This window comes from Sceloporus undulatus, chromosome 3, assembly GCF_019175285.1.
Source record: "Sceloporus undulatus isolate JIND9_A2432 ecotype Alabama chromosome 3, SceUnd_v1.1, whole genome shotgun sequence".
Taxonomy (NCBI): domain Eukaryota; kingdom Metazoa; phylum Chordata; class Lepidosauria; order Squamata; family Phrynosomatidae; genus Sceloporus; species Sceloporus undulatus.
This window is the reverse complement of record NC_056524.1, coordinates 274,775,416-274,800,383: the sequence shown is the minus strand read 5'-3', so window position 1 is coordinate 274,800,383 and position 24,968 is coordinate 274,775,416. Positions and strand designations below refer to the sequence as shown.

At 47.3% G+C, this 24,968-nt stretch overlaps 2 protein-coding genes and 1 long non-coding RNA gene across 5 annotated transcripts in view; 2 read left to right on the top strand and 1 right to left on the bottom strand.

The window, feature by feature from the left end:
* ECE2 (endothelin converting enzyme 2) overlaps positions 1-2,092 on the top strand; it is a 79,471-nt gene extending 77,379 nt beyond the window's left edge. For both annotated transcript variants that reach the window (XM_042458624.1, XM_042458623.1), the window contains exon 19: positions 598-2,092. In XM_042458624.1, the coding sequence (XP_042314558.1) occupies positions 598-774 (177 nt within the window). In that variant the 3' untranslated portion in view covers positions 775-2,092. The remainder of the gene's footprint in view (positions 1-597) is intronic.
* A 3,939-nt stretch (positions 2,093-6,031) lies between these two features.
* On the bottom strand, positions 6,032-8,022 carry LOC121926152. The gene is made up of 5 exons (XR_006102981.1): positions 7,929-8,022; positions 6,658-6,749; positions 6,445-6,557; positions 6,166-6,296; positions 6,032-6,072 (listed from the first exon to the last, which is right to left on the bottom strand). It is a non-coding gene; the product is annotated as an uncharacterized LOC121926152 (long non-coding RNA).
* A 137-nt stretch (positions 8,023-8,159) lies between these two features.
* On the top strand, positions 8,160-21,147 carry LOC121927148 (mitochondrial ubiquitin ligase activator of nfkb 1-A-like). Of its 2 annotated transcripts, XM_042460741.1 has the most exons (6): positions 8,184-8,236; positions 9,575-9,762; positions 12,190-12,325; positions 15,589-15,676; positions 17,135-17,255; positions 17,705-21,147. In XM_042460741.1, exons 3-6 carry the CDS (start codon positions 12,209-12,211, stop codon positions 18,426-18,428), a joined length of 1,050 nt encoding a protein of 349 aa, XP_042316675.1. In that variant the 5' UTR covers positions 8,184-8,236; positions 9,575-9,762; positions 12,190-12,208; the 3' UTR covers positions 18,429-21,147. The 2 variants fall into 2 exon arrangements, with proteins under 2 accessions (XP_042316676.1, XP_042316675.1); XM_042460742.1 differs by lacking the exon at positions 9,575-9,762 and having other exon boundaries at positions 8,160-8,236.
* The last annotated feature ends 3,821 nt before the right edge of the window (positions 21,148-24,968 follow it).

Sequence of the window (24,968 nt, the reverse complement as noted above, 5' to 3'; positions counted from 1 at the left end):
GCATGCGTTTTCTGTTTCTCCTTAGAAGAGGGAACATAGAGAGCAGTAGCCACAGCTGTATAGATTTTTGAGTCTAACAGGTATGTTTATTGTAGGAAGACCTTGTAGCATCTTTGAGACTTAACTAAAGAAAGAAGTTGGCATTATTATTATTATGATTATTATTATTATTAAGATTTCGTAGACTTAAGTCTACTTCCTCAGATGCATCTGGACATAAATGCTTCTGGAAAATCCTGTGAATGATTTGCTGCTGTTTCTTGCCTGGTTATTCATGGGTTAATGGCACTTTAATTACGTTTCGCCTCAACGTTGTGTGAAAACCATTAGTGCAATTGCACAATAACGATGGGTTATTCATGGGATATCACTTTGAACACGACGTTGTGTGAAAACCATTAGCGCAATTGCACAATAATTGTCCCCCGTGTGATAAACTCCATGTGTTATCATCAAGGCAGGCTTTTGCTAATGCTTCATGCAATCTCTTTCCTTGTAATTGGAACCTACTTGCTTATGCCTTTGTCTCTGGAGCAGTAGAAAGTAAAAAAACATTGCTAATGATTATCATTGTCTCTTCTTTTTGTCCATGTTCAGGTCTGGTGTTCTGTGCGCACGCCGGAGAGCTCGCACGAGGGCCTGATGACAGACCCCCACAGCCCTGACAAGTTCCGGGTCATCGGGACCCTGAGCAACTCCCGGGACTTTATAGAGCACTTCCAGTGCCCTGCTGGCTCCCTCATGAACCCTGGGAAGCACTGCGAAGTCTGGTAGACAGAGGAAGCGAGGCGAGGCAAGCTGCCCCTGGCAGGAGTCTGTACATACATACAACTGCCCCATTGCACAACCCAGCCCACAGGTGCCATAGCGGTGGGTCATCCAGGTAGTGGATCCTAGAGCCCAGGTGCCAGGAGAAAAGTGAGCGTACCCAGTATTGCCCTCCTGAGCCCACGCCAAAGGGGCAAGCGGGAGCAAAAGCACAGCTTCATTCCTCTCTGCCGACCACATCGTTCCATGCGCCCCGAGAAGAATTGCCGGCTCGGCTCCTTTGACTTTTATTTCTGGTCTTCAGCTTCCCCAGGAAATACTTTTGTGGTGGTGCTTCTGACTTCTTGCCGTGCCAGATCCACTTTTCTAGGACAGACATAGCTTGGCCTTTACAAGCGCTGTTTTCAGGACTGGGTCTAGGAAGGCCCTCGAAGAAGTGGATTACTTAGATGGAGCAGGGTTGGGGAGTGTTTGAGTCCTGGTTCAGTCGGGGGCCTCATTTAGAGTTACGGGAGCTTCAGGTGCAAGAAGAAGGGCTTTAAAGCTTGGGGTACCGAAAGATGCAAAATGTTAGCACTTTTGGGTCAGAGAAGGGACTCTCCAATCCATCATTCTGTTTCCACGAAGCCAGCCAGATCCTTCCTAGAAGCTTACAAGCAGAATCCACTCCTTCTTGTTTGCTTTCACTGTTCTATCTCTGTTATTTAGAGGTACACTGCCACATCTAATAACCATTGGTAGAAGGCTAGGTGTACTCTCTGTGTACATCTTTAACTTTTCCTGTTACAAAACCGTCTAAGCGAATGGCCATTAGGATCTACTGCACTGTTCAAGGGTCAGAGTGTAGCTAAAATTTGGAGGACTCCGTCTGAGCATTTCCTCCGCTCCTTCCGCCACGCCAGGCTGCGATCGCTGGCATACATGTGTCCCTCTGTTTCCCCACAGGTCATAATTCCAAAGAAAAGCACAGCCCTGGCATAAGACAATTCCCCCTCCTGCCAGCTTTGTGAAGATGAAGCCAAGCTGATGGTACTGTGAAGCAGGAAAGGAAGATGTCTCAGGGCCTGTTCCCACTTACATTTAAACCAGTTTGCGATTTGCCCTCGGTCCGTGTTGATAAATCGACTCCAAAAGGTCCGTCGTTCCCACTATGAAAGCAGATCTTTTCATTATCCCCTTGTAATCACTTCTTTTTTGGCACGATTGTCATCCCCAATACTTTGAGCCGCTTCAGAATGCATGTCAATCATCTGTGTGTCATCAATTATGTAAGCGGCAGCCCGGGCAGCCTGGCTTGGGAACTATAGATATATAGATATATATAGATATATAAAATAAATGGATAGAAGATTCGATTCATTGATTTTGCAACTACTTGCCTCACTGACTGCAAGCAGTTGCAAAATCAATGAATTGAATCTTCTATCAATGTTATTTTTTTAAAATAAGTCATGTGCCCGTAGGTCACAGAGGCAGCGCTGATCTACCAAAAACTGGGGAAGGATGGCAAACACCATCAGTCCCGCTCCTCCAGAATGATACGATTCAGATCCGTCGTTCTCACTTGTTGAAGACGCTTCGGAATCGATTCTTTCCAAAGGTACTGCAAAAGAACTAGTGTCCGGAAAGAGCGGGGTTTGGGATTTTTTTGCATTTCCTTTGCTTCACTGCAATTGAAACCAATCACTTTAGGAACCGGTTTCAAATGGGAACGAGGGTCATATAAGCCAATCAGCGATTCGCTTTAAATCATAGTAGGAACGACCCCATGGAGTTTATCACACGGGGAACAATTGGAAGTATAAACGGTAATTAACCCATGATAATCCTGCAGTTGCACTAATGGTTTTCACACAATGTCATGTTCAAAATGATATTATCCATGAATGCCATTGCACGGCCTCACACACCTGCGCACGCACAATGCCATCCGGTCACTGTGGAATAATGATACAACCTCCTCCTATCTAGCCTTGCACCTGCCAAGCTTTCCACACACCTTACACCCTTCTCTGAAGATAAGGGTCCACACCTCTGCCCCTAGACCCCTGGTCATGTGCAGAATGACTTACTGAAGTCACAGAAACCCCATGGCAGCTGGGCATTGGGGTCCCAGGGAAGGTGGCGACAAAGCAGGCATGTGGGACAAGGTGGCTTCCTAGTTGGCTGCCATTACCCCTTTCCCCAGACTTTTATTCTCAGTGCCAGACTAGCTTGGCTTAGAAATCCCAAACTTGCTCCCATCCGTTGATCTCGGCGAGGATTAGTGCCTTGGATTCAGTGTGTGAATGCGTGTATGTCTTTGGGGGGGGGATGCCGTCGGTGTATTTAATGATTAAAATCAGTTTCCGCTTGATTACTTCAATGTCGTCTTCAAAGGTCTGGTCCAAATAATTATTTTCTTAAATGGAGAGGAACTGTGTCCAGTTCTGAGCCCCACAATTCAAAAAGGATGCTGGGAAGCTGGAGCCATGTGTCCAGAGGAGGGCCACTAAAATGGTGAAGGGTCTGGAAACCATGAAGCCCTATGAGGAGAGACTTAGGGAGCTGGATATGTTTAGCCTGCAGAGGAAAAGGTTAAGAGGTGATATGAGAGCCCTGTTTAAGTACTTGAAGGGATGTCATATTGAGGAGGGAGCAAGCTTGTTTTCTGCTGCTCCAGAGAATAGGACACAATGGAGCAACGGATGCAAGCTCCAGGAAAAGAGATTCCAGCTCAACATTAGGAGGAACTTCCTGAAAGTAAGGGCTGTTTGACAGTGGAACAAACTTCCTTGGAGTTTGATGGAGTCTCCTTCTTTGGAGGTCTTTAAACAGAGGCTGGATGGCCATCTGTCAGAGATGCTTTGATGAAGAGTTCCTGCATGGCAGAAGAAGGGGCTTGGCCCTTGGGATCTCTTCCAATTCTATGATTCTAGGAAAACAGTCCAAAGTTGCAAACCAGTGCCTATGGATTGTAGCCAGACAACCTAGAAATGAGGGATGAGGCTGAGTAGGCAGGGTTTTGCTGTAGGTGAAGTCAGGCTAAGATATAGAATCCTAGAATCGTAGTGTTGGAAGAGACCCCAAGGGCCCTCCAGTCCAACCCCATTCTTCTGCCATGCAGGAACTCTCAATCAAAGCATCCCTGACAGATTGCCATCCAGCCTCTTTTTAAAAACCTCCAAAGAAGATGACTCCACTATTCTCCAAGGAAGGAGTCTGTTTCACTGTTGAACAGCTCTTATACTGTAAAGAATTTCCTCCTAATGTTGAGGTAGAATCTCTATTCCTGGAGCTTGCATCCTTTGCTCCATATTCTAGTCTCTGGAGCAACAGAAAACAAGCTTGCCCCATCCTCAATATGGCCTCCCTTCAAATACTTCAACAGGGCTCTCATATCACCTCTTACCCGTCTCTTCTCCAGGTTAAAAATACCCATCTCCTGAAGTCGATCCTCATAGATCTTCATGGTTTCCAGATGTAGAAGTTCCTGCCATTGTTGGAATGGAATCTCTTTTCCTAGAGTTTGCATCCATTACTCTGAGATTCTATTCTCTGGTGCAGCAGAAAATAAGCTTGCTCCATTCTCAATAAACATCCCTTCAATTGTTTTTGTGGGTTTTCCGGGGGGCTCTGTGAATGCCATGTTCTAGCAGAGTTTCTTTCTGACGTTTCGAAGGCAGCATCTGTGGAATCTGGCATCTTCAGAGAATGCTTTGCCTGGAAGAATTGGGTGTATATGTACTGTGTGAGCCTGGGAATGCAGGAGTGATGATTTGCATGTGTCTTGTTCTGTGTTCATGGATGGCCTCAGCCTGGGAGGCTAATGCAAACAAGGATTAGTGTCTGCTAATTGGTGGTCATTATCTGCTGGGAAAGCCCCCGACTCCGAATGGTTTCCCATTTGCATTGGCTGTGTCCTTATTTTGCTATTCTTCAGGATTGGTAGGCAAACTTTACTTTAAGGGTTTCTTTTTTCCTGTTGAAACTGTCCAGGTGTTTGTGGATCTCAATGGCTTCCCTGTGCATTCTGACCCGAAAGCCATTGGCATGGTCCAGAACTTCAGTGTTCTCAAACAGCATTTTATGCCCAGGATGGTTTATAATGTGTTCTGCTCCTGATGATGTTTCCGGCTGGCCCAGTCTGCAGCGTCTCTCATGTTCCTTGATCCTTGTTTGCACGCTGCGTTTGGGGGTCCCTATGGAGACTAGTCCGCAGCTGCATGGTATGCACTAAACTCTTCCTGCGGCTGTGAGAGGGTCTCTCTGGTCCTTGGCTGAGCCAAGCATTGGCTGGATTTTCTTGGTCGCTTTGTAAACCATTTGCAGGTTGTGCTTCCTCACCCCTTTGCCTGTTCTGTCTGGGACTCCTTGGATGTATGATGTATGGTAAAATACCTTCCCTTTGGGGGGCTGCTTGTCTTCCCTCATCTGGGTTTTCCTGGGCCTGGCAGCCCTTCTATGGATGCCGGCCATGAAAGCCTTCGACTTAACTTGAATGGTGTTTCCCACCCCAACTGCACGCCCCCAGGTCCAGGGGAGCGTCCCCCAGTGGCTTCCACAGTGAGTGGGGGTCTGGGTTTTAGTCCATTTGAGGGACAGCTTTCAGCACTTTGGACAACTTGAAAGTTCAGAGTAAAACCGAGAGTGGATCCACTGCAGCACTGACACCAGGAGCCTCTGCTGTGGCATGGAATCAAGCCAGACTCAACCCTTGCTTTGGGCATGGCCCCCACCAAAGGGATCCTGGGATTTGTAGTTCATGGAAGCAGACTAGTATAAAATGGCAAAAATCAAGGTTTGCTATTTGAAACTTATACCTTTTAAAAAACATTTTCAAGCTGTTACCCGCCTGGATCCTCAAAGCGGAAGAGGCGGGATATACATAAATATTTCATTATTACTATTATTATTTATATTGAATCCATGGATAAAAAGGGGCCAGCTGTACTATAGAATATACTGTAAACATATAAGGAGACATACTGCTTACAAAGAGTCACATTTTCATTGCTATTATATTTTATTATTATACATCCTTAAGGGAGGGGGTGGGCTACAATTCTTCCTCTTCCTCAGGGGTGGAGGGGTATGATCTCCCCCAGGAAGGAGGAGGGACCCCCTGGACCCTGTGTTCCCCTCATTAGGTGCTCTGGAGTTTGGCTGCTGGGGGCCACCTGGATCCTTCTCACCTCTGTTGTTTTTTGAGGGGGAGGCGCCCCAAGGTCCCCATTTTTCTTCTTCCTTTCTTGGACCTCTCATCTGTTGTCTCTTCCTATTTGGGGATGGGCTACGGCCTCCAGGACTGGACCAAGCAGAGGGCTAAGGGGGAGGAGAAGAAGAAGAAAAGTAAGGCACCACCCTCCCAAGAGAAAAGGGAAAGGGGACAGACGGACAGGAGGGGTTTCTACTCACGGCCGGTGGCGATGTTGACGTTGTGGGGTGGCATCAATGGGGGGGGGTGTTTCTAAGAAACCATTGGTGTATGTGCTGAAAGCTTTCTCTCTTCCTTCTCCTCCTCACTGGGGGGGGGGGGCTAGTGGTGGCTGCAGAGAGCGTCAGGAGAGAAGCCCAAGGGGGCATTAATAAGGGGGCACTCTCCCCGGGGCCGGCCTGCCCTCCCACCCACCTCAAGCAGCTCACCCAGGGGACCCCTTTGGCCCCCCTCCTCCCCACAGTTTGCATCCCTCTCACCTCCTTTTTTGGATTGTCACCAGCTGCTGTCTCAATTGCTGCACCATTGCTGGAAGTACAATTTGGATCCGGTAGCGATTCATGCCTGAGATTGTTACGAATGGATGGGGGTGCTAAAGGGGAGAGGAAGAAGAAACAGGGGGCCATTAGGGAAAGTACCATCCCAAGAGAAAGGGAAAGGGGACAGAGAGACAGGAGGGGGATCCTACTCACTGCCGATGGCACTGTTGGCAAGAAGCGGCGGCAGCATCAGTGCAGGGGGTCCTTCTTCTGTTCCTCCAGCAGCTCAACCCCATAGAAAGCATCTGAGGGCAGAGCAGGAGAAGATATTGCTAGATATTTTCAAAGGGATAGTATTTCATGGGGATAATGTGGCAGCTAAACACTGGCTAAAAGGGAGGCAGACACCTCTTTTGGCAATGGCCGACTGCGAACCCTTTCCAAGAACCCTTAAACAGGTTGAAGGGATTTCATACTAGATCTAATCGATGTCTATTCTACGAATGGGAGTCACTCTGTGTGTGTGTGTGTGTGTGCAACACTGTCCTTGATCTGGAAGGCCTTGCCTTATCTCCGCTGCTCTTCCGTGGGGCTGCCTTGTGTGCAAGCTGCTCTTGCAGAGTTGGATGCAGTTCATTTGAAGAAAGGAAGAAACAGCCATTCCTGTAAAGACACAAGCAAACAAGGTTTTACTCCACTGGGAGAAGGGCTGCCCTTTCACTACGTCTTCACTGTGATTCTTGTTAGCCCCAGAAAGCTACAGAGACATTATTGTTACTAGTCATTCCCTGCCCCTCGGCATTGGAAGGTGTGTAATCTCTGTCTTGTCCCGGGAGGAGGAGGGTCTGTGGGTCACAGGCCACATCCCTGGCGCATCCTTAAGGCATGCGCATCTGCATTCTCCAGAGAGAAAAACACAGGCCTTTGGAAATGTTATTATGGCCCAAGCTCTGTCCATACTTTGTGGTTTCCGGTGGGCTTTTCGGGGGCTCTGTGTCCAGAGGCTCCAGAAGAGCTCATTCCTGAGGCTCTCCAGCAGCAGCAGCATCTGCAGAGAAGACAAGACTATATACACACACACACACACAACACACACAGGAATGGCTGTTTCTTCCTTTCCTTAAACGATGAAATCCCATATATATAATCCCACAATAAGCATATATATAAAACCCCATGAAGCAGGATGATCTTATCTATATCATGGGATTATACACACACACACACACACACACACATATAATCCCATGAAGCAGAATGAGATCTCTCTCTCTCTCTCTCTCTCTTATATATGTGTGTGTGTCTATATATAAAACCCCATGAAGCATACAGATATAGATGCCTCTTTCCATATTGTCACACAGTGAAAAGTCAAAATGGACTGCATCATGCCTTGCAACCTTAGGATAAAGAGAGGGCAAGCCGCAGGGCCTCCCCACAAGACACACAGACTCACAACCGCCAAGCTGTACACACTCACACACCTTTTGTCTCCTTCCTCCTGCTCCTTGCCACGGCCGCCATAACAGAGCCTTCGACGGGGGCCCAGTTGTGGCAAGGCTCAGGCCTCGCTTCCGGTGGCGAGCAGAGCATGCCGGGAGTCGTAGTCTCGGAGGCGCGCTGCCAGGCTGCGCCGCTCAGCCGCTGGACTTCATTTCCCAGGCGCCCCTGCGGCGGTGCGTCGCTCGCTGGCGCCTCGGCCGCCGACTCCGGCCGCGGCACTTGGGTTCCGACGGAGCAGCACGCAGCAGAAGGGATCATGGGACTCCGAGTCCTGGACTGAGGAAGAAGGGTAAGGGCTCTTCGCGGGGGCCTCTCTCCTGTTCTAGCCGCTGACAGGATTCCCAGCTCTAAAGAGCATGGCGAAAGTGCCTCTGAGCATGGACAGAGTGCTCCTCCCGCTTCATGGGATTATATAGATATAGATATATGCATGCTTTTGTTTGTAATTGGCCGTGTCCTCTGTTTTTCCTAATACTGCAAGGTATGCGATCCATTTTGACTTTTCCCTTGAAGATTTCTGTATGACAAGATGGACATATGCTTCATGGGGCTATATATAGATATACAGTATATGTGTGTGTGTGTGTGCTTCATGGGATTATATATATTCATGGGTTCCCATGAAGCATATGTATGTGTGTATATATATATATATATATATATATATATATATATATATATATATCTCCATATTGTTATACAGAAATCTGCCAGGGAAAAGTCAAAATGGATTGCATACCTTGCAATATTAGCATATAATATATAAAGCATATAATATATATACAATCCCATGAAGCAGGATGAGCACTATATATGATGCTTCATGGGATTATATCTATCTATCTATCTATCTATCTATCTATCTATCTATCTATGCTTTGTGGGATTATATATATAATATTTCATATATTTTCCACTTTTATAAGGGACACCCTTTTGCTCTCTCATTATATTTAATGGGACTTGAGCTTAAACAGATTTTGTTCTATGCGGGGGATCTTGGAACAAGGGTCCACTGTATATCTATATATCTATAATCCCTTGAAGCATAGATAGGTAGATATACAATCCGATGAAGCAGGTTGAGCGCTCTGCTCTTATCTTCCTCCCTGCCAATACCTCTTCAGCCTGGGCTTCTTCCAACAAAGGGAGCGTCTACACTGTAGAGATAACGCAGTTTCATACCGCTTTAAGTGCTGCAGTTCCACAAGGTTTGTGTGGCCTCCCTCCGACCAAGAGCTCTGGAGCCCCACAAAAACACCAAGCCCAGGGTTTGGAGCTTCGCAGGCAACGCTGTTTGAGACACTTAGAACCTTTGTATTTGGTTCTGCATTGAGAGCACGCATAGTTTGGTGTGTAATTATTGTGCCCTTGGCTTTCGTTGTCTTCAGAGATGTACACCTTTCTGGCAGGTTTTAATGTTTTGACTTGGGTTGTTTTTGTAAAGGGCCACGTCAGTTTATGGCCCTATACAAATAAAGAATGATGATGATAATAATAATCCTGTAAGCAGTCAAAGTGGTGTCAAAACCACGTTATTCCACAGTGCAGATGTGTCCTGGGTGCAGCAGCTGGTTTCTTGCTTTGTTGTTGTTCTTGTTGTGTACCTTCAAGTCATCTCCAACAGGATTCTCCTGGCAAGATTTGTTGACTCTGCCTTCCCCTTGAGGTTGAGAGAGTGTGACATGCTCATGGATGAGCATTCAAACCCTAGTCCCTCAGAGTCCAGTCCAGCACTGCAACCACCACAAACACCATCCTGGCTCACTTTGCAAGGAGGCATCTTGGAGATCTCTGCAGTCAGCTCTGGGAAAGGTCATCCTTCCTATTTCTGGACTATAAACGACTCCTGTTCACAGACACACACACACACACTCACCAGCACACAACACGCACCTTCTGTTGCACCCAGTGGGGCAGGGAAGCGCAAGATTTGAGCCCAGAGCCTGCAGTGTTGAGGGCTTTATCCATAGAGGGCAAGCTTGTCAAATTTGCAGATGACACCAAACTAGGAGGAGTAGCTAATATCCAGAGGACAGGATCAAGATTCAAAATGATCTTAATAGACTAGAAAGCTAGGCCAAAGCTAACAAAATGAATTTCAACAAGGAGAAATGAGGGCAGAAAAATAAAATGCACAGATATAGGATTATGGGGGACGCCTGGCTGAACAAGAGACTTATCCGTGTGAAAGGGATCTAGGAGTCCAAGTAGACCACAAGTTGAACATGAGTCAACAGTGTGATGCAGCAGCTAAAAAGGCCAATGCAATTTTAGGCTGCATCAATAGAAGTATAGTGTCTAGATCAAGGGAAGTAATAGTGCCACTGTATTCTGCTTTGGTCAGGCCCCACCTAGAATATTGTGTCTGGGCACCACAATTCAAAAAGGACGTTGAGAAACTGGAGCCATGTGTCCAAAGGAAGGTGACTAAAATAGTGAAGGGTCTAGAAACCATGTCCTATGAGGAAGGACTGAGGGATCTGGGGATGTTTAGCCTGGAGAAGAGAGGGTTAAGAGGTGATATGATAGCCCTGTTTAAATACTTGAAGGGATGTCACATTGAGGATGGATCAGGATTGTTTTCTGCTGCTCCAGAGACTAGAACACAGAGCAATGGATGCAAGCTCCAGGAAAAGAGATTCCACCTCAACATTAGGAAGAGCTGTTCGACAAAGGAAGATGCTGCCTTTGAGTCTCCTTTGGAGGCTGTTTTTAAGCAAAGGCTGGATGGCCATCTGTCACAGGGAATGCTTTGATTGAGAGTTCCTGCATGGCAGTTTGGGGTTGGACTCGATCAGGGCCCTTGGGGCCTCTTCCAACTCTATGATTCTATGACTCTCTGATTCTACAGGTTGAGTCTCCCTTATCCAAAATGCTTGGGACCAGAGCTGTCTTGGATTTCAGACTTTCTTCACATTTCAAAGGATTTCAGAACCATGCTGCCATTTTCATTTTAACTGCCATGATTCTGTCCTGGGATTTGCAGCAGAAGTAGGAGTATTTAGGATTCTTTGGCGGGATACACACCGCCATTTAGTACGTATAAGATACGTACTAGGGTTAGGAAGGGGCGGTGCTTCCGCACCCCCCTAACCCTAGTACGTATCCTATACGTACAAGATGGCGGCGCCCCTTCTACATGGGCGCCGCCATCTTTACGTACTGGACGCACAGCGTCCAGACGTGTCGCGGCGCCTATGACATCGCGAGTCCGCGCCAGGCGCCTCGCGACGTCATAGATGCGCCGCAGAAAGAAGCTCCGAAATGGAGCTTCTTTTTTGCTCCGCGCGGGAGTCGCGCGGTTTGGCTGCTGTGGCTCCCGCACGGAGCAAATGGCGGCGGCGGGGAAGCGCCGCAAAGCGGAGGTTTGTACCCCGCCCTAGTTGCACAAACATCCCATCTGATCTTGGCAGCTAAGCAGAGTAAGCCCTGGTTAGTACTTGTTTGTTTGTCTTTAAAATAGAAGGACACAAGAAAACCCCATGATAGGTTTGCCTTCGGGTCGCCATAACTTGGAAATGACTTGAAGGCATGCAACAACAATGGACAAGTTGGAGCCAATTCAGGGAATGACAACAGGGATGATAAAACGTATGGAGAAGAAAGGTTGGGCATGGTCAGCCTGGTGAAGGCCAGAATGGAGGCTAACATGATTGCACACTGAAGTGCAATATCTGAAGTGCTGTCCCTGAGATAGGTTTGTAGGAGGACCAGGTCCAATGGTCTTAAATTGCCGGATGGTAGCTTGTACTTTGGCCACATCATCAGGGAAAAGGAACCATTAGAAAAGAGAACGATGCTAGGAAAGGTGAATGGCAGTAGAAAGAGAGGAAGACCGCATGCCGGATGGATAGACTTGAGCAGAGAAGACACAGGCCTGGGCCTGAAGGACCTGAGCAGAGAGGCTGAGGACAAGGGGAGGGGGTTATAGATGTCTCATCCACAGGGACCCCGTGAGTCAAAGTTGACTTTAGGGCATCTAACAACAACAAAGGGTCCTTTTCAACTGAATATTGGAGAGGTCTTCTTGGTTGTAAAAGTAGTTCAGCATTGGGGCCAGTGATCCAGAGAGGCGCTGGAGCTCTCCAAAGAGGCTGGACAGCTGCCTCCTGGGAATGCTCTCACTGGAGTTCTTGCATTGAGCAGGGTGTGTGGGTGTGTGTGTGTGTGTGTGTTAGACTTGTTGCTTATGGGGTCCCTTCCAACTCTTATGTTACTATTATTCTTCCCCTCTTGCAGTCATTGTGAAGAAGCTCTGATGGATGCTTTGCCCTTCACACCAGGAGAGCTGATATGTTTGGGATCGAGCCTAGCCTTCTCTGGCCTCTTCTATTACTTGCACAGGAAGAAGGCCAAGGTTGTGGCCAGGATCCAGGTATGCTTTTGTTCAACTTGCCTCTCTTTTGCTCTTGGGATGACAACTCAGAGGAGAAGAAACTGGAACATGGCCAGAGGAGGGCGGCTAAATGGTGAAGGGTCTGGAAAGCATGCCCTACAAGGAGAGACTTAGGCAGCTGGGAATGTTTAGCCTGGGAAAGAGGTGGTTAAGAAGTGATATGATAGCCCTGTTTAAATATTTGAAGGGATGTCATATTGAGGAGGGAACAAGCTTGTTTTCTGCTGCTCCAGAGAATAAGACACAATGCAGTGGATGCAAGCTCCAGGAAAAGAGATTCCAGCTCAACATTAGGAGGAACTACCTGACAATAAGGGCTGTTTGACAGTGGATCATACTTCATCAGAGATTTTGGTGGAATCTCCTTCTTTGGAGGTCTTTAAACAGAGGCTGGCTGGCCATCTGTCAGGGGTGCTTTGAATTCCTGCATGGCAGACTGGGGTTGGACTGGATGGCCCTTGCGGTCTCTCCCAACTCTGTGATTCTTTGATTCCATGAGTATCCACCTGGTATAGAATTCTTTGGCTAGGATTCTGAATGGGGGGACTGTGGGGGTTTCCTACCTCCCCCCCAACTGTGGGGTTTTCCACTCGGACAGCCCAACCAGCATCATCAGCTATGAGGGTTCTTCTCAGGCAATCCCACTGCTGTAGCCAAATGTAGGATCTTTAACCCACCATTTGTGAAGACTTCTATGGTGCTCATTGCAGTCACCAAGAGTGAGGGCTTGCTCTGACCTCCGCCTCTGCCCCAATGTAAGGACCTGTGGGGCACCAGCTGTGGGGGTCTCCTGGATGCCCTCAAGGTACATATGAGGATTTACCCAACTTCTATCCCCAGTGAACACCATCCCTCTACATTCAGTGCTGCCATCACAGGCCCCATGTTTGGATCCAGGCTGTCAGATAGATAGTGTTTCTGGAGGCCAAATGTGAATAAAAACAAAAAGAATTCTGTTTACATGTTAAACATAATATAGCAGATTAATTATTTAGTAGATTTTAAACACAACACACCCTTTCTCACACTCTTCTCAAGCTAATGCAGACCAGCCATACCAAACCCCTTACAAACACTCTCTTCTCCTCCTCCAACCCTAGTCTAACTCTAAATATCCTTGTCCAGCTGAACTCCCAACTGAACTCATTCACCAGCCTTAGGCAAATCTCCTCAGACATTCCACCGATTCCAGCATTCATTGAGAGAATGAATGACAGCTCCTTATCTAATATTGTAACATACAACCCCAAAATTCAACAGTATTTCGAAATAAAGTCCATGACATCACAGTGACTTAATGACATGTAACAGCTGCGCCAAAGAAATTGCGCCGGCTTCTTGTTTCCTCCCAGACAAGGAAGTTTTCTTATTAGTATAAAAAGCCCTAAACATCTTGGGATGTTTCCCAGCAGAGAGGGGACCATTAATTCAATAGACCCCTCCCCCCAGGCCTTGCCATTCAAGAACAGAACAATACCCAGATTCACGTGCCAATCGCTTCTCCTCAACCAACAGTATATATGCCCAACTCTCTTCCCTGCCAGCATTCTCTGAAGATGCCAGCCACAGCTACTGGAGAAATGTCAGGAATGAACTTTTTTCAAACATGGCTTCATAGCCCAAAAAACCCACAAAAAACGATGGATGCCGGCCGTGAAAGCCTTCAACTTCACATCTTGGGAGCTGATTATGGTGGGCTTTGGTATCCACTGAGGTTTGATTCCAGGACCCCCACGGATACAAAAATCTGTGGATGCTCAAGTCTCATTATAAAGAGTGGCAGAGTAAAATGCTGTTCCTTATATAAAATGGCAATGCTTTTTGGAATTTTTTTGGGAGGGGGGGCAATATTTTCAGTCCATGGATAATGGGATCCATGGGTGCAGAATCAGTGGATGTGGAGGGCCAGCTTACAAGAGACAATGCCTTCTCCCCTGGAAGCATTGGTTTTTTTAAGGTCATCTGGAGGTGCTGTCCTGGTGGTACCACATGCTCCCAAAGCCCATTCGGCAGTCATTTGGAGCAGGGCATCTAATGCAACGACAGTTGCCATATGGAAATGCTTCTCTCTGTGATGTCAGACATGCTCCCCCAAGACTTACTTTTAGGCACATCTTGAGGAGTTACCTGTTTTTATGAGCCGTTCTGGTGTAGTTTAATTACACCATCTGTTTTTACAAATAAATAAATATTGCAACTTGTTTTGTGTATGTTGTTTAAATTGTATGTTGTACAATTGACCCTCCACGCTTGCGGCGTTGTCTTTTTTGGCTTTGATTATTTGTGGTTTTGCTTAATATGTTCTCTCTAGGAATCTCTTAAGTCTTGCAGCACAATTCTGCTGGAAGTTGACCCTAGAATTGAGGAGGAAAACCTAGAGGTTCCCAGAGAAAACACTTCTGTAGACATTTGTAGGTCCTCCAACATGATTCTGTGATCAACGTCTGGCAGTCGTTGACCACAGAGTTGCACCGGAGGACCTGGAGATTCCTAGAGAGGTAAAACAAATAGTGTTTTTTTATTTGCGGGTTTTCCACATTCACAGGGATCCTTTACCCCTAACCCCAGCAAATGTATTATTGTTGCACACCACTTTGAAATCTTCAGCTATAAGCAGTTCACAGATATTTCCTCCTTGCCTCACACAAACACACAAACCTCTGGAAGGTTTCTCAACAAAATTGATTAGACTTAGAAGAGAAAAGGAAGCCTCCCTTCAGACATCCTACAGAATTTGCTCTTCCAAGATCTGTTGATGGCCATTAGCTTTGATGGTTTAAGAAAGGATGGGACTAGGATTATGGAACTGCTGGATTGACTTTATGATTGATTGTTCTGAACAGAGGCCATGTGAGTTACAGTCCAGCAGCATCGGGAGGAGCGCACATTCCTCAGCCTTGGTTAGGCAAATTACAGAGGTCTGTTGATGCCTATGTGCAAGATAACTGTGTTCAAAATGACAGATGCAGAGAACAGACCTGGGAGGGCTGTGCTGCCTCTGCATCTGTGCACAGATTGTAACCTTCCCAGAGGCAACTTTCAGGCTGTTTCTGGGTACAGAATATTCAGCTAGATGGACATTTTCCCTGACCCAGAAAGACAGGTTCTTACAAGACACCAAATTGACAAAGACTATCTGTCAACTTTTGGGAAAATTTGAACCCAGGACTTCACAACTCACCTGACTTCTCAGACCGCTCTTACAAGGCTGTCCCTCTTCTTTTCTTTTCTTTCTTATGTAGGAGGCTCCAAAGCTTCAGGTCAGTGCCGATCTTCCCAGCATCCTCTCTGCCACAGACAGCAGCTGCCTGGACTATGTTGTCATTGAAGGTAAGAGGCCTACAAGACGGTGTATCCTGGTTTGAAGGTGAAAGCCAGTAGACCAGTTTCCCAGCACCCTGATCCTGGTCTATTCCATTCAATTTATCACCACACTTCTTTATGACAATTCTGCCCTTAGCGATGGAATGCATTGCAGATTTATAAATGAGTCCTTGCCTGGTTACCTGTAGTGAGCAGAAATTGCTTCTTGGTGGCAAGGCAGCTAGATAGGCTTCTGTAAATGAAAAAGAAACTGTTGGAAGCTACATATCTACTGTGTGACTTGAATGGCTCTGGAGAGACAATAATACATCCTCTCCCAGGCTGTTGTTTTTATCCCCAACTGTTAAAATCCAGAGTCCAGTGCAGAGGCAGGGAGTATTTGGTCCTCCAAATGCTTTGGATTTCACCTCTCACATGCGCCTGCCAGCATGTCGGGGATGCTTTGACAGTGATTTTCTGCATGGCAGGGGGCTGGACTGGACGGCCCTTGTGGTCTCTTCCAACTCGATAGTTCTGTGACTCTGTGTAAGAGACTGTGAAAGTTGTAGCTGAAAAAACCTGGAGGAACCAAGACTCCCAAGGGTTCCATAGTGCAGACGCAACCAAAGTAAATGAAAAGTACACAAGTGCAGTGGTGTTGTGCAGGTGGCACTCTAAGGTGGGGTGGCACCACTGCTCCTCAAACATCTGTCTCTTTGGCAGAAACAGACTGTGGCATTCACCTGCACTCCTTTAAAATGCCGTAAGCGAAAGGGTGAGTGGGGTGAGGCTCAATGGAGGAAAAGGAGAGGTCTCAGACTTTTTTAATTTTAAGTATGTTAGTCTTTTTAAATTTTCTCTAAAAGCATCACATTTTACCAATTTTTAACTTTAACCATATGAAACTTTGTCTGTGTATGTAAATACATTTAGGCTGTGCATATGGCATTGTAATTTGATTGGTATGATTTTAATTTTGCTAGTCACAATTAGTTGCCATTACGTTCAATGATATATGGGAATTACGATTTATGAGTCACGTTATTACAAAAAACATGACTAAGGATTCTGTATAGTGTAGGATGTGAGGAGGCCTATTGGGAGGCTGACACCATGTGTAGTGATGCCAACCCTAGTGATGCCACTGCGCAAATGTGACCCATCTCCCTGCTAACTGGTATGTGAATTGTGCAAGCAGGTGAGCAACAGAGGAAATTAACTTATCCAGTCTGTTCCCAGCCTTCATGTCTTTTTCCTAGGCTTTGCAAAGCTAATGCGACACGTATCAAATAAAGTCACTAATGCAAATTAACTCTTTCTTGTCACTGGAGAGCTAATGTTTGGTTGTGATGCTAATGAGGGCTCCAAAAAACCACTTGCCACGGATCTGCCAAATCCCAGTCCAGTCTTCTAGCCACAATGCCACACTGGCTCTTACGTCTCTTGCATCCCGCCTTGCAACGATCCCACTGTCTCCCTTTTTAGGTGTAGTACAGCCAGCTGATGCCCCTCTGACCAGTCCGTACCACAGGGAACTACAGGGAGTGATTGAGAGACTGATGCTGAAGGAGCATCGCCTGATCTGGAACAGCTTGGCCCGGAGCTGGTAAGGCATTGGGTCAGTGGTTTCCAAGGCAGTGCCTTGTTGCTGGCATCTTCTGCCATGCACAGTACATGAGCCTGCCACAGAGGATCATTTCAAGTGTGGGGAAGGCTGGGATGGGGTGGACTGTGGGAACTGTAGTCCAAAAAAGAAGCTTTAGATAAATTCTGTGTCCCTAAACTCAGTGAATGTGAGAGACCACTGTGTTTTATTTAACTTTATTTATATCCCACCTTCCTCTCAGTATGGAATCTGAGGTAGTTCACAGTATACGTGAATACACTCAGCCCTCCATATCCATGGATTTTTTTATCCACGGATTCAAGCATCCACGACTTCAAAATATTCCAAAAAAGTATAAATTCCCAATAGCAAACCTTGATTTTGCCATTTTATATAAGGGACATCATTTTGCTATGCAACCTATTCTCAGAGCTCTGTTCTCATTGCAGGACGGATAGTGAGCGGGTGGTGCTGGAGCAAGTCCATACCGTCCCTTTCGTCTTGGCATCCTCCAGTGGCAAAGCCGCTGGGGGGCAGGTGAGTGTGGAATCCCCCCTTGATGCCATTGACCTGCCCCTGGAGACAGTGTATGAGCGCTTCCAACAGACCTCTCCAGGCTTCAAGGATTTGCTGGGCCATTATCTGAGTGGAGAGAAGCCCAAGGGCTTCCTGGAGACGGAAGAGATGCTCCTGGTGGGCAGCAGCCTCACTGGCATTGGCCAGCTGACACTGCACCCAGATGGGTCCCTCCACCTAGAGCCTCCAGACAATGGCAGTGGATACTTCCTGTGCCTGGGCGACTGGCAGACGTTACTGGCTGATCTGCAGTCAGTCAGGAGCTTCTGGAAGTGGGCTACTCTAGTCTGTGGGTTGGTAGCCGCTGCCGCTGTCCTGCATGCTCTCTGCCGTGCGTACCGACATCGCCAGCTCAAGCGAGAACAGGAGGCGCAACGACAAGAATTTGAAGACCTCTTGCGCTGCAATAGCCTGGACCAGACTGCGGAGCCGCCTGAAAACGCCTGCGTCGTCTGCCTTACAAACCTCCGGGAATGTGTTCTCCTGCCCTGTGGACATGTCTGCTGTTGCTTTGGCTGCTTCCAGGCTTTGCCCAACCGCAACTGCCCCATCTGCAGGCGCCCCATAGAACGGGTGGTTCCTCTTTATCAGGCCTAGGAGAATGGCCTGGGCAACACTAGAATGTTCACTAGAATGCCTTCATCCCACTCCTAGGGTGGCATGTCAGGGCTTTAACAGGACAGAAAGAGCAAGAGTCACAGGACTCTGCCACGAGGGGGGAGATGACAGCTTCACTGTTATGCCACTCAGTTTCTCCCCACACCTCTCACTTCCCAAATCTGTATTGCTGGTAAGTGTGGATCCACTCAGGTCCTAGGCCAAAGTGGAAGGGTAGGAGGCTACATCAGCCCCCCAGGAGACCTGGGAGGGCCAAACCCCCCACTACACCTGCTTTTGCAAGAACTTTTCGTGCCCCAAAATGACCTCTCGGGGTGAGAGAGAGGGAGCATTTCCACTATGTTTTTGGGCCTTTCTGGGACATTTTAGGCCCAGGAAAAGCCTTTTTTTAAAACAAGGAGTGGAAGTCACTGGCTGATTCAAAATTGGTCCAGGGTGGACTCAGACATGGTAGAAGTGGTCCTCGTGTTCTTGAGGGTATTTGGGGACAAAAAAATATGAACAGTTTTTCAAACAGTACAGGGTTTCTCCAGATATTGCCATGTCCGTGTGAGCAAAATGCAATCCTCAGGGAGATCAATGGTGCCTGGTAGCTTCCATGTGAGTGGGATGGTGAATCTGCTCTGTGGTTTAGTCTGGCTCAACCCATTTTGAGACAGGGTTCCACGCCTTGGATCACTCCTTTCAAAGTTCAAATTAAAACCCAGACCAAATCCATCATTCCCTTGACATGAGAACTGCCACTGCTGCTGGTTGGACTGCAGTGCCCAGCATTCCTCATCACTGACTGTTGGATAGGACCTATGGGATCTGCAGTCCAGTAATATTGGACCCCTTGTACTTTGTCAAGTAGCAGGTGCAGATCATCAGACATAACTTAAGCTTCCAACCCGGGCAAAGCGGTCATTTCGAGCCAAGCTCTCTGAGCCAAATCGACTGGTCCCTGCCTCAGCATTGGGGCCTTGAGCCTCCCAAGAAAAAGGGATCTCTAGTGGCTGAAACTAACATGTTTTTAAAAATGGCTGAGGAGCGGCCTCCTCTCACACTTTCCCATAGGGTCAGCTGAGTTTTCACATCAGAGTATTATTTTGTGGGCTGTCTCTCTTTTCTAGCCGCGTCCAGGTTGCCACTTGCCGGTGGGTGTGGATTTGTGTGTGTGGCTTCACTTATTGTGGGGAGTGCAGCTCTCAGCATTCCTGGCCTTTAGCAATGCTGGGTAGGGCTGCTGGGATTTGCAAACCAAGAACATTGAATGGTGGCATAATTTTCACCCTGGTTTAAGGATTATAGAACTGTTAATAATCTCTCTTCATCCTGGCCTCTCCATCAATGATAAAAGGTTCATCTACACCAGTGGTGCCCAAACTGTGCCCTTTAAAGGACTTCAGTTCCCAGAATCCCAGACTGTTGGTCAACATGGCTGAGGCTTCTGGGAGCTGAAGTCCAAAATCTCTTAAAGGGCACTGTTTGGGGATCATTGATCCATAGTCCTGAATCTGTTGTGGGAATGATCCTGCCCCTCATCTCGGGGCAAATCCTTTGCCTTCTTCCACTGGCCTGTCACTAAACATTGGACTCTCTTTAAGACCAGAGCACTGGCACTTCTGTCCCTTCACTGCTTGGATCTTTGTTCCCTTTTCTTCAGAAGGGCTGGACAGCTGTGGTAATCCTGATATTGTGGGACTGGTTCCCATCAGTCCAAGCCAGTGATGAGAGATGATGGGCATTGCAGGCCAGGTAGTCCCCACCCTTTCACTAAAGGATGGTACTTAAGCCGTGAGCGAATGTCCAGTAGCTTATTCATCTCTTTTGGCTGATAAAGGTTGCTCCCCAGTCTCAGTTTTTCTCAGATTACTGGCATCAGATTCTGGCTGGAGAACAGAGACTTTGTTGTTTTCTTTCAGCCTTATGGCCTCGCTGTTAGACTGGACTGATGTTTGGCTCTTCCTTTGGGGCTGCGCTGGGCGCTTGATGGCGTTCAGCCGAGTTGCACACAGGAAATGTGGAATCAAGATGAGTCGATTAAATTGACAAAGCCATCCAAGCCTGTCTTGTCTCTTTAATCTAAGCACCGATAGAATGAAGAGCAGGCAGGCAGGCAGGCAGATCGGAAGCCCTTTGTTTTCAGTCGCAGGAATCAAACAGCCTCACTGTGGTCTCCAAAGACACCTGAGGATTCAAAGTGCATGGCCCCCATGGAATTGGTGTCATGGTGGAGAGAGCCTAAAGCTAGAACAGAGTATGGGGAACATGTGCTTTTGGGACTATACAGCATTCTAGGAGTTACAGTTCCACAAAAAGAAAAGTTTATCCTGGCATGAGGCAGAAGGAGAAGCATGTCCTGAAACAGAAGTGCAGCTATGGTGTGTTCTTCATGGGCTTAAGTGGCTTCGAGTTTCTTGGATGCCACAGAAGGACTCAGGTCATATGTTTCTCTGGGCTTGTGTATGTATATGTACATATGATATGATCTCCCCAATTCTGTGTATGCTCACAGACTACCCTGGATAGCTTCTATGGCCTGATTCCTGCTACCTTTGAAAGCGGATTGCAAATCGGTTTGAACCAGTTCGAATGACCCTGGTTCCCACTTGAAGCGATTTGAAGAGGGGGCCACACACTACACTCATCTCTCCATATTTGCGGCTTTGATTATTCACGGATTGATTAATATGTTCTCTCTAAGAATATCTAAGGTCCTCCAGTGCAACTCTATGGTCAACTTTAACCAAAAGTCACACTGAAAGACCTAGAGATTCCTAGAGAGAAGACTCTGGCCCCATACAGACAGGCCAAAATAATGCTGCTTTGGGTCCCTTTGGAGCTATCCAAACTGTTGTTTGACAGTGGATTATCTTTCTTTGGAAGTCTTTAAACTGGTTGGGTGGATATCTTTCTTGGAGTGCTTTAGTGTACTTTGGCATGTTAGGAGGTTGGATGGCTCTTGCAGTCTCAAGCCTTAACTGATTCCTAACTAACTCCATGGGCAATACTGTAATGTATTAATGTCAGCCTAAGGATACCCATTCCATTCCTAGGCCAGGAATGGAGAACCTGTGATGTTCCAGCAGGTGATTGGGATTTCCAGCTCTGATCAATAGAAGTATAGTGTCTAAATCAAGGGAAGTAATAGTGTAACTCTATTCTGCCTTGGTCAGGCCTCACCTGGAATACTGTGTCCTGGAATGCTCACCTAGAATACCGTGCTTTGATTTTGAATTCCCGCATGGCAGGGTTGGACTGGATGTGGTCTCTTCCAACTCTATGATTCTATTCTATGGTCATTAGTTATGCTGGGTAGGGCTTATGGGCTTTGCTATCTGCTAACATATGGAAGGAGCCAGGTTCCTTGCCCTGCCGTCCGATGCAGATGCTGTTGCCATTGGTTAGCAAGTGGCTAGTTCCAAGGTCCTGAAGAGCACTGCCCTTCCTACCCTCGTCTCTGCCTTGGCCAACACATTTGGGATCCCAGAAGAGAGATGGGCATCTCATTGCTCCTAGGGGAAGGTCACCAGGACAGGGATGTGGCAATCCCTCCTGTGTAGCAATACTACCCTTCTTACACAGCTGCTGAGCCAGCCTTTAAGACAGAGGTGGAAGTCATGCTGCTCTCCAGATGTTGGGCCAGAGCTCGAAGCCTTCATAACCACAGGCTGCGCTGGTAAGGACTGCTGGGGTGGCAATTAAATGTCTGGAAAGCTGTGCAGTGCCCTTCCTTGCGCTGAGAGACTTGCTGGATCCCTGGTAGCTCTTGGTGGGTCTGGTCCTTCAGATGTTTTGGACTTCAGCTCTCAGAAACTCAATAGCATCGCAGGCAACAGTCAGGGTCTGTGGAGGTGATGCCCGGAGTAGCTAGAGAATGAAATACTGGGAATCATGGAGCTAGTCAGCATCCTGGTCCCCCAGCGGCCGTCCAGAGTCCCTTAGGAAGCACCACATCAAAGCAACAGCAGCATCCTCCTGTTCGCGTTCCCTAGCAACCGATGCACAGAGGCACACTGCCTCTTCTATGGGAAGGAAGGTAGAGCCATTACAGTTGCTTGCCATTGATAGTCTTATCCTCCATGGCTTTGTCCAGTTCTCTTTCAAAGCTCTCCGAATCTATTGTCCATCATTACACCTGCATGGGGTAGTGAATGCTACTGCTTTCTGTTGTGTGCTTTGCTTTGCTCTTGAAAGTCACAAGGAGGCAGAGGAGATGGATTTAACGCTCTCTGAGCGTTTTTTGGCTCACCTTTTGACCTAAATGCAGCCCTTGGGGACCGACAGTATAAGAAAGCAGTGTTTAGTGAGGTTAGGTCCAGCGCTGGAGAGCTATGGAAAGCAAGCATGTGATTCAGCTTTCTGCTTGGTGGGAGCTCAGTCTGCTCCCATGAAAGAGACATGGAAGCACCAGCATCCGGCACAGAGTTGACTCAGCATCCCTTTGCCACGTCTCCAGCCCATGATCCATGCTTCAGTTCAGGCAAACAAACAAAAACCCTCTGGAGAATAACGGGAGAAGAGGCGGGTGAAGGAAACGCTGCTGTGCCAATTTACCTAATTATTGCCATTGTAGAAGCTGGGGGTTTGTTTTTAAAACATACATTTCCAAACCGCACGATCCAATTGCTCTGAAGATGGGAGGTGCGGCTGATGGAGTCCTTGGTGGAACAAAGCAGAGCAATTCTAGACTGCAAAACAGAGAGAGAGGGCTCTGCTGTGCAAAGAGGCAAGCTTAAAAAGCAAAACGGGTGTCAGGATGGGGCGCAGGGGGTGTGGATTGCACCAAGTGGCGTCCCACCTCTCCCCTAACATCTGCCTTTTGGCAGAAACGGGTCGTGGAGTTTTCCTGCCTTCCTTTAATATGCTGGAGCTCAGTGGAAAAGATGGGGTGAATGGGGTGAGGCTCAATGGGAGGAGAAAGGAGAGGCCTTGGGATTGGGGAAAAATAGTTAATTTTTAAAAAACCATGTTATTCTTTTCCAGTTTTCTTTAAGAACATCACATCCTACCAAATTTTCACTTTAACTACAATGGACTGTGTACATGTAAATGCATTTAGGCTTCTCTGAAGATGCCAGCCACAGACGCAGGAATAAATTCGTCCAGAACACGGCCATGTTGCCCAAAAAACCCATTAAAAATCTGGACACTGGCTGTGAAACCCTTTGACTTCACATTCATAGACGTGTTCATTTCGTTTTAGGAAAACAACATAACTTTCTGCCTTATGCCAAAGCTGCCTTCCCCTCTTGCAGCAGACTAGATGTGCGAACCTGGTTTTGCATCCATCTGTGTGGCTGACATGGGAAGAGCAGCAACATCCGTCTGGCACTGGGACCAATGCCCTTGCTTTCCAGTTGGGGGCGCTTGGGGACAGCCTTTCATAGGGCAAATGGGGGTGGCAGGGGGGCATCTGTCCTATGGGCACATCTTCATCTCTAACTGCAAGCGAGAGGAAAGGCTGTTCCCTTTTCATTCCCTGTCTATGGATTGAAACAGAGTGGTTCCCAATAGGCAAAGGGGTCAGGCAAAACTGCCTCCTTATCCCCTTCCTTGTTTAAAACCTCGTAAGGAAAGCAGAATAAGAATCAGAAAAAAGGAGGAGCAAAGACAAGAGGAAGCAACATGAACAAGTGAAGATATGATGCGGACAATGACACCGTAATATTTGCACAAGACTTGCAGGAATTGGAAGAGTTAATAAGGAAGGTCAAGGATGAAAGTGCAAAAGCAGCTCTGATGCTGAACATAAAGAAAACAAAAATAAGGACCCCAGAAGAAATATGTACGCAAGTTCAAGAATTCCCATATCTAGGATCAAACATTGACCAGAATGGAGACGGCAGTCAAGAAAGAAGAAGAAGATTAAGACACTGAAGAGCAAAGACTTTCAACTGAGCACCAAAGTCAGAATGGTCCAGGTCATTGCATTCCCCATCATCCCCAGGTACGGATGGGAGAGCTGGATAGAGAAGGAAGCAGACAGAAAGAAAACCAACTCCTTTGAAATGTAGGGCTGGAGAAGAGGACTTAGGAGGACCCCATGGAGAGCCAAGAAGACCAACAAATGGGTTCTTGAACAGGTCAGACCAGGGGCTCTCCGTGGAAGCAAAGATGGTCAAGTTGAAAGGTGGAGGACAGAAGAAAGAGAGGAAGACCACAGACCAGATGGAGAGACTCGGTCTGGGGCTTATTATGGGCAAAGGCTTATTTCAGGATCTGGGCAAGAATGCAGCGGAGGAGAGGGACTCTTGGAGATGGCTCATCCATGGGTCGCCATGAATCCAAACCAACTCAAGGACAGCTAACAACAAGAAATCTGGACTGCCCAGGATTGCCTTAGCCAAGGAAGTTAGTCTAAGGAGGGAGGGTTGGGGTAGAGGAGGAATGGTCATGCTGGCTTGGAGATTCTGGGAGCTGTGGTCCCAAAAATAACTTATCCAAGCTGTAATCATGGGGCACCCCAGTGCATCTAGAAACCTGACATAAGCTGTTGTGTGGCACTATTCCTTCCCTTGATCCAGACACTATACT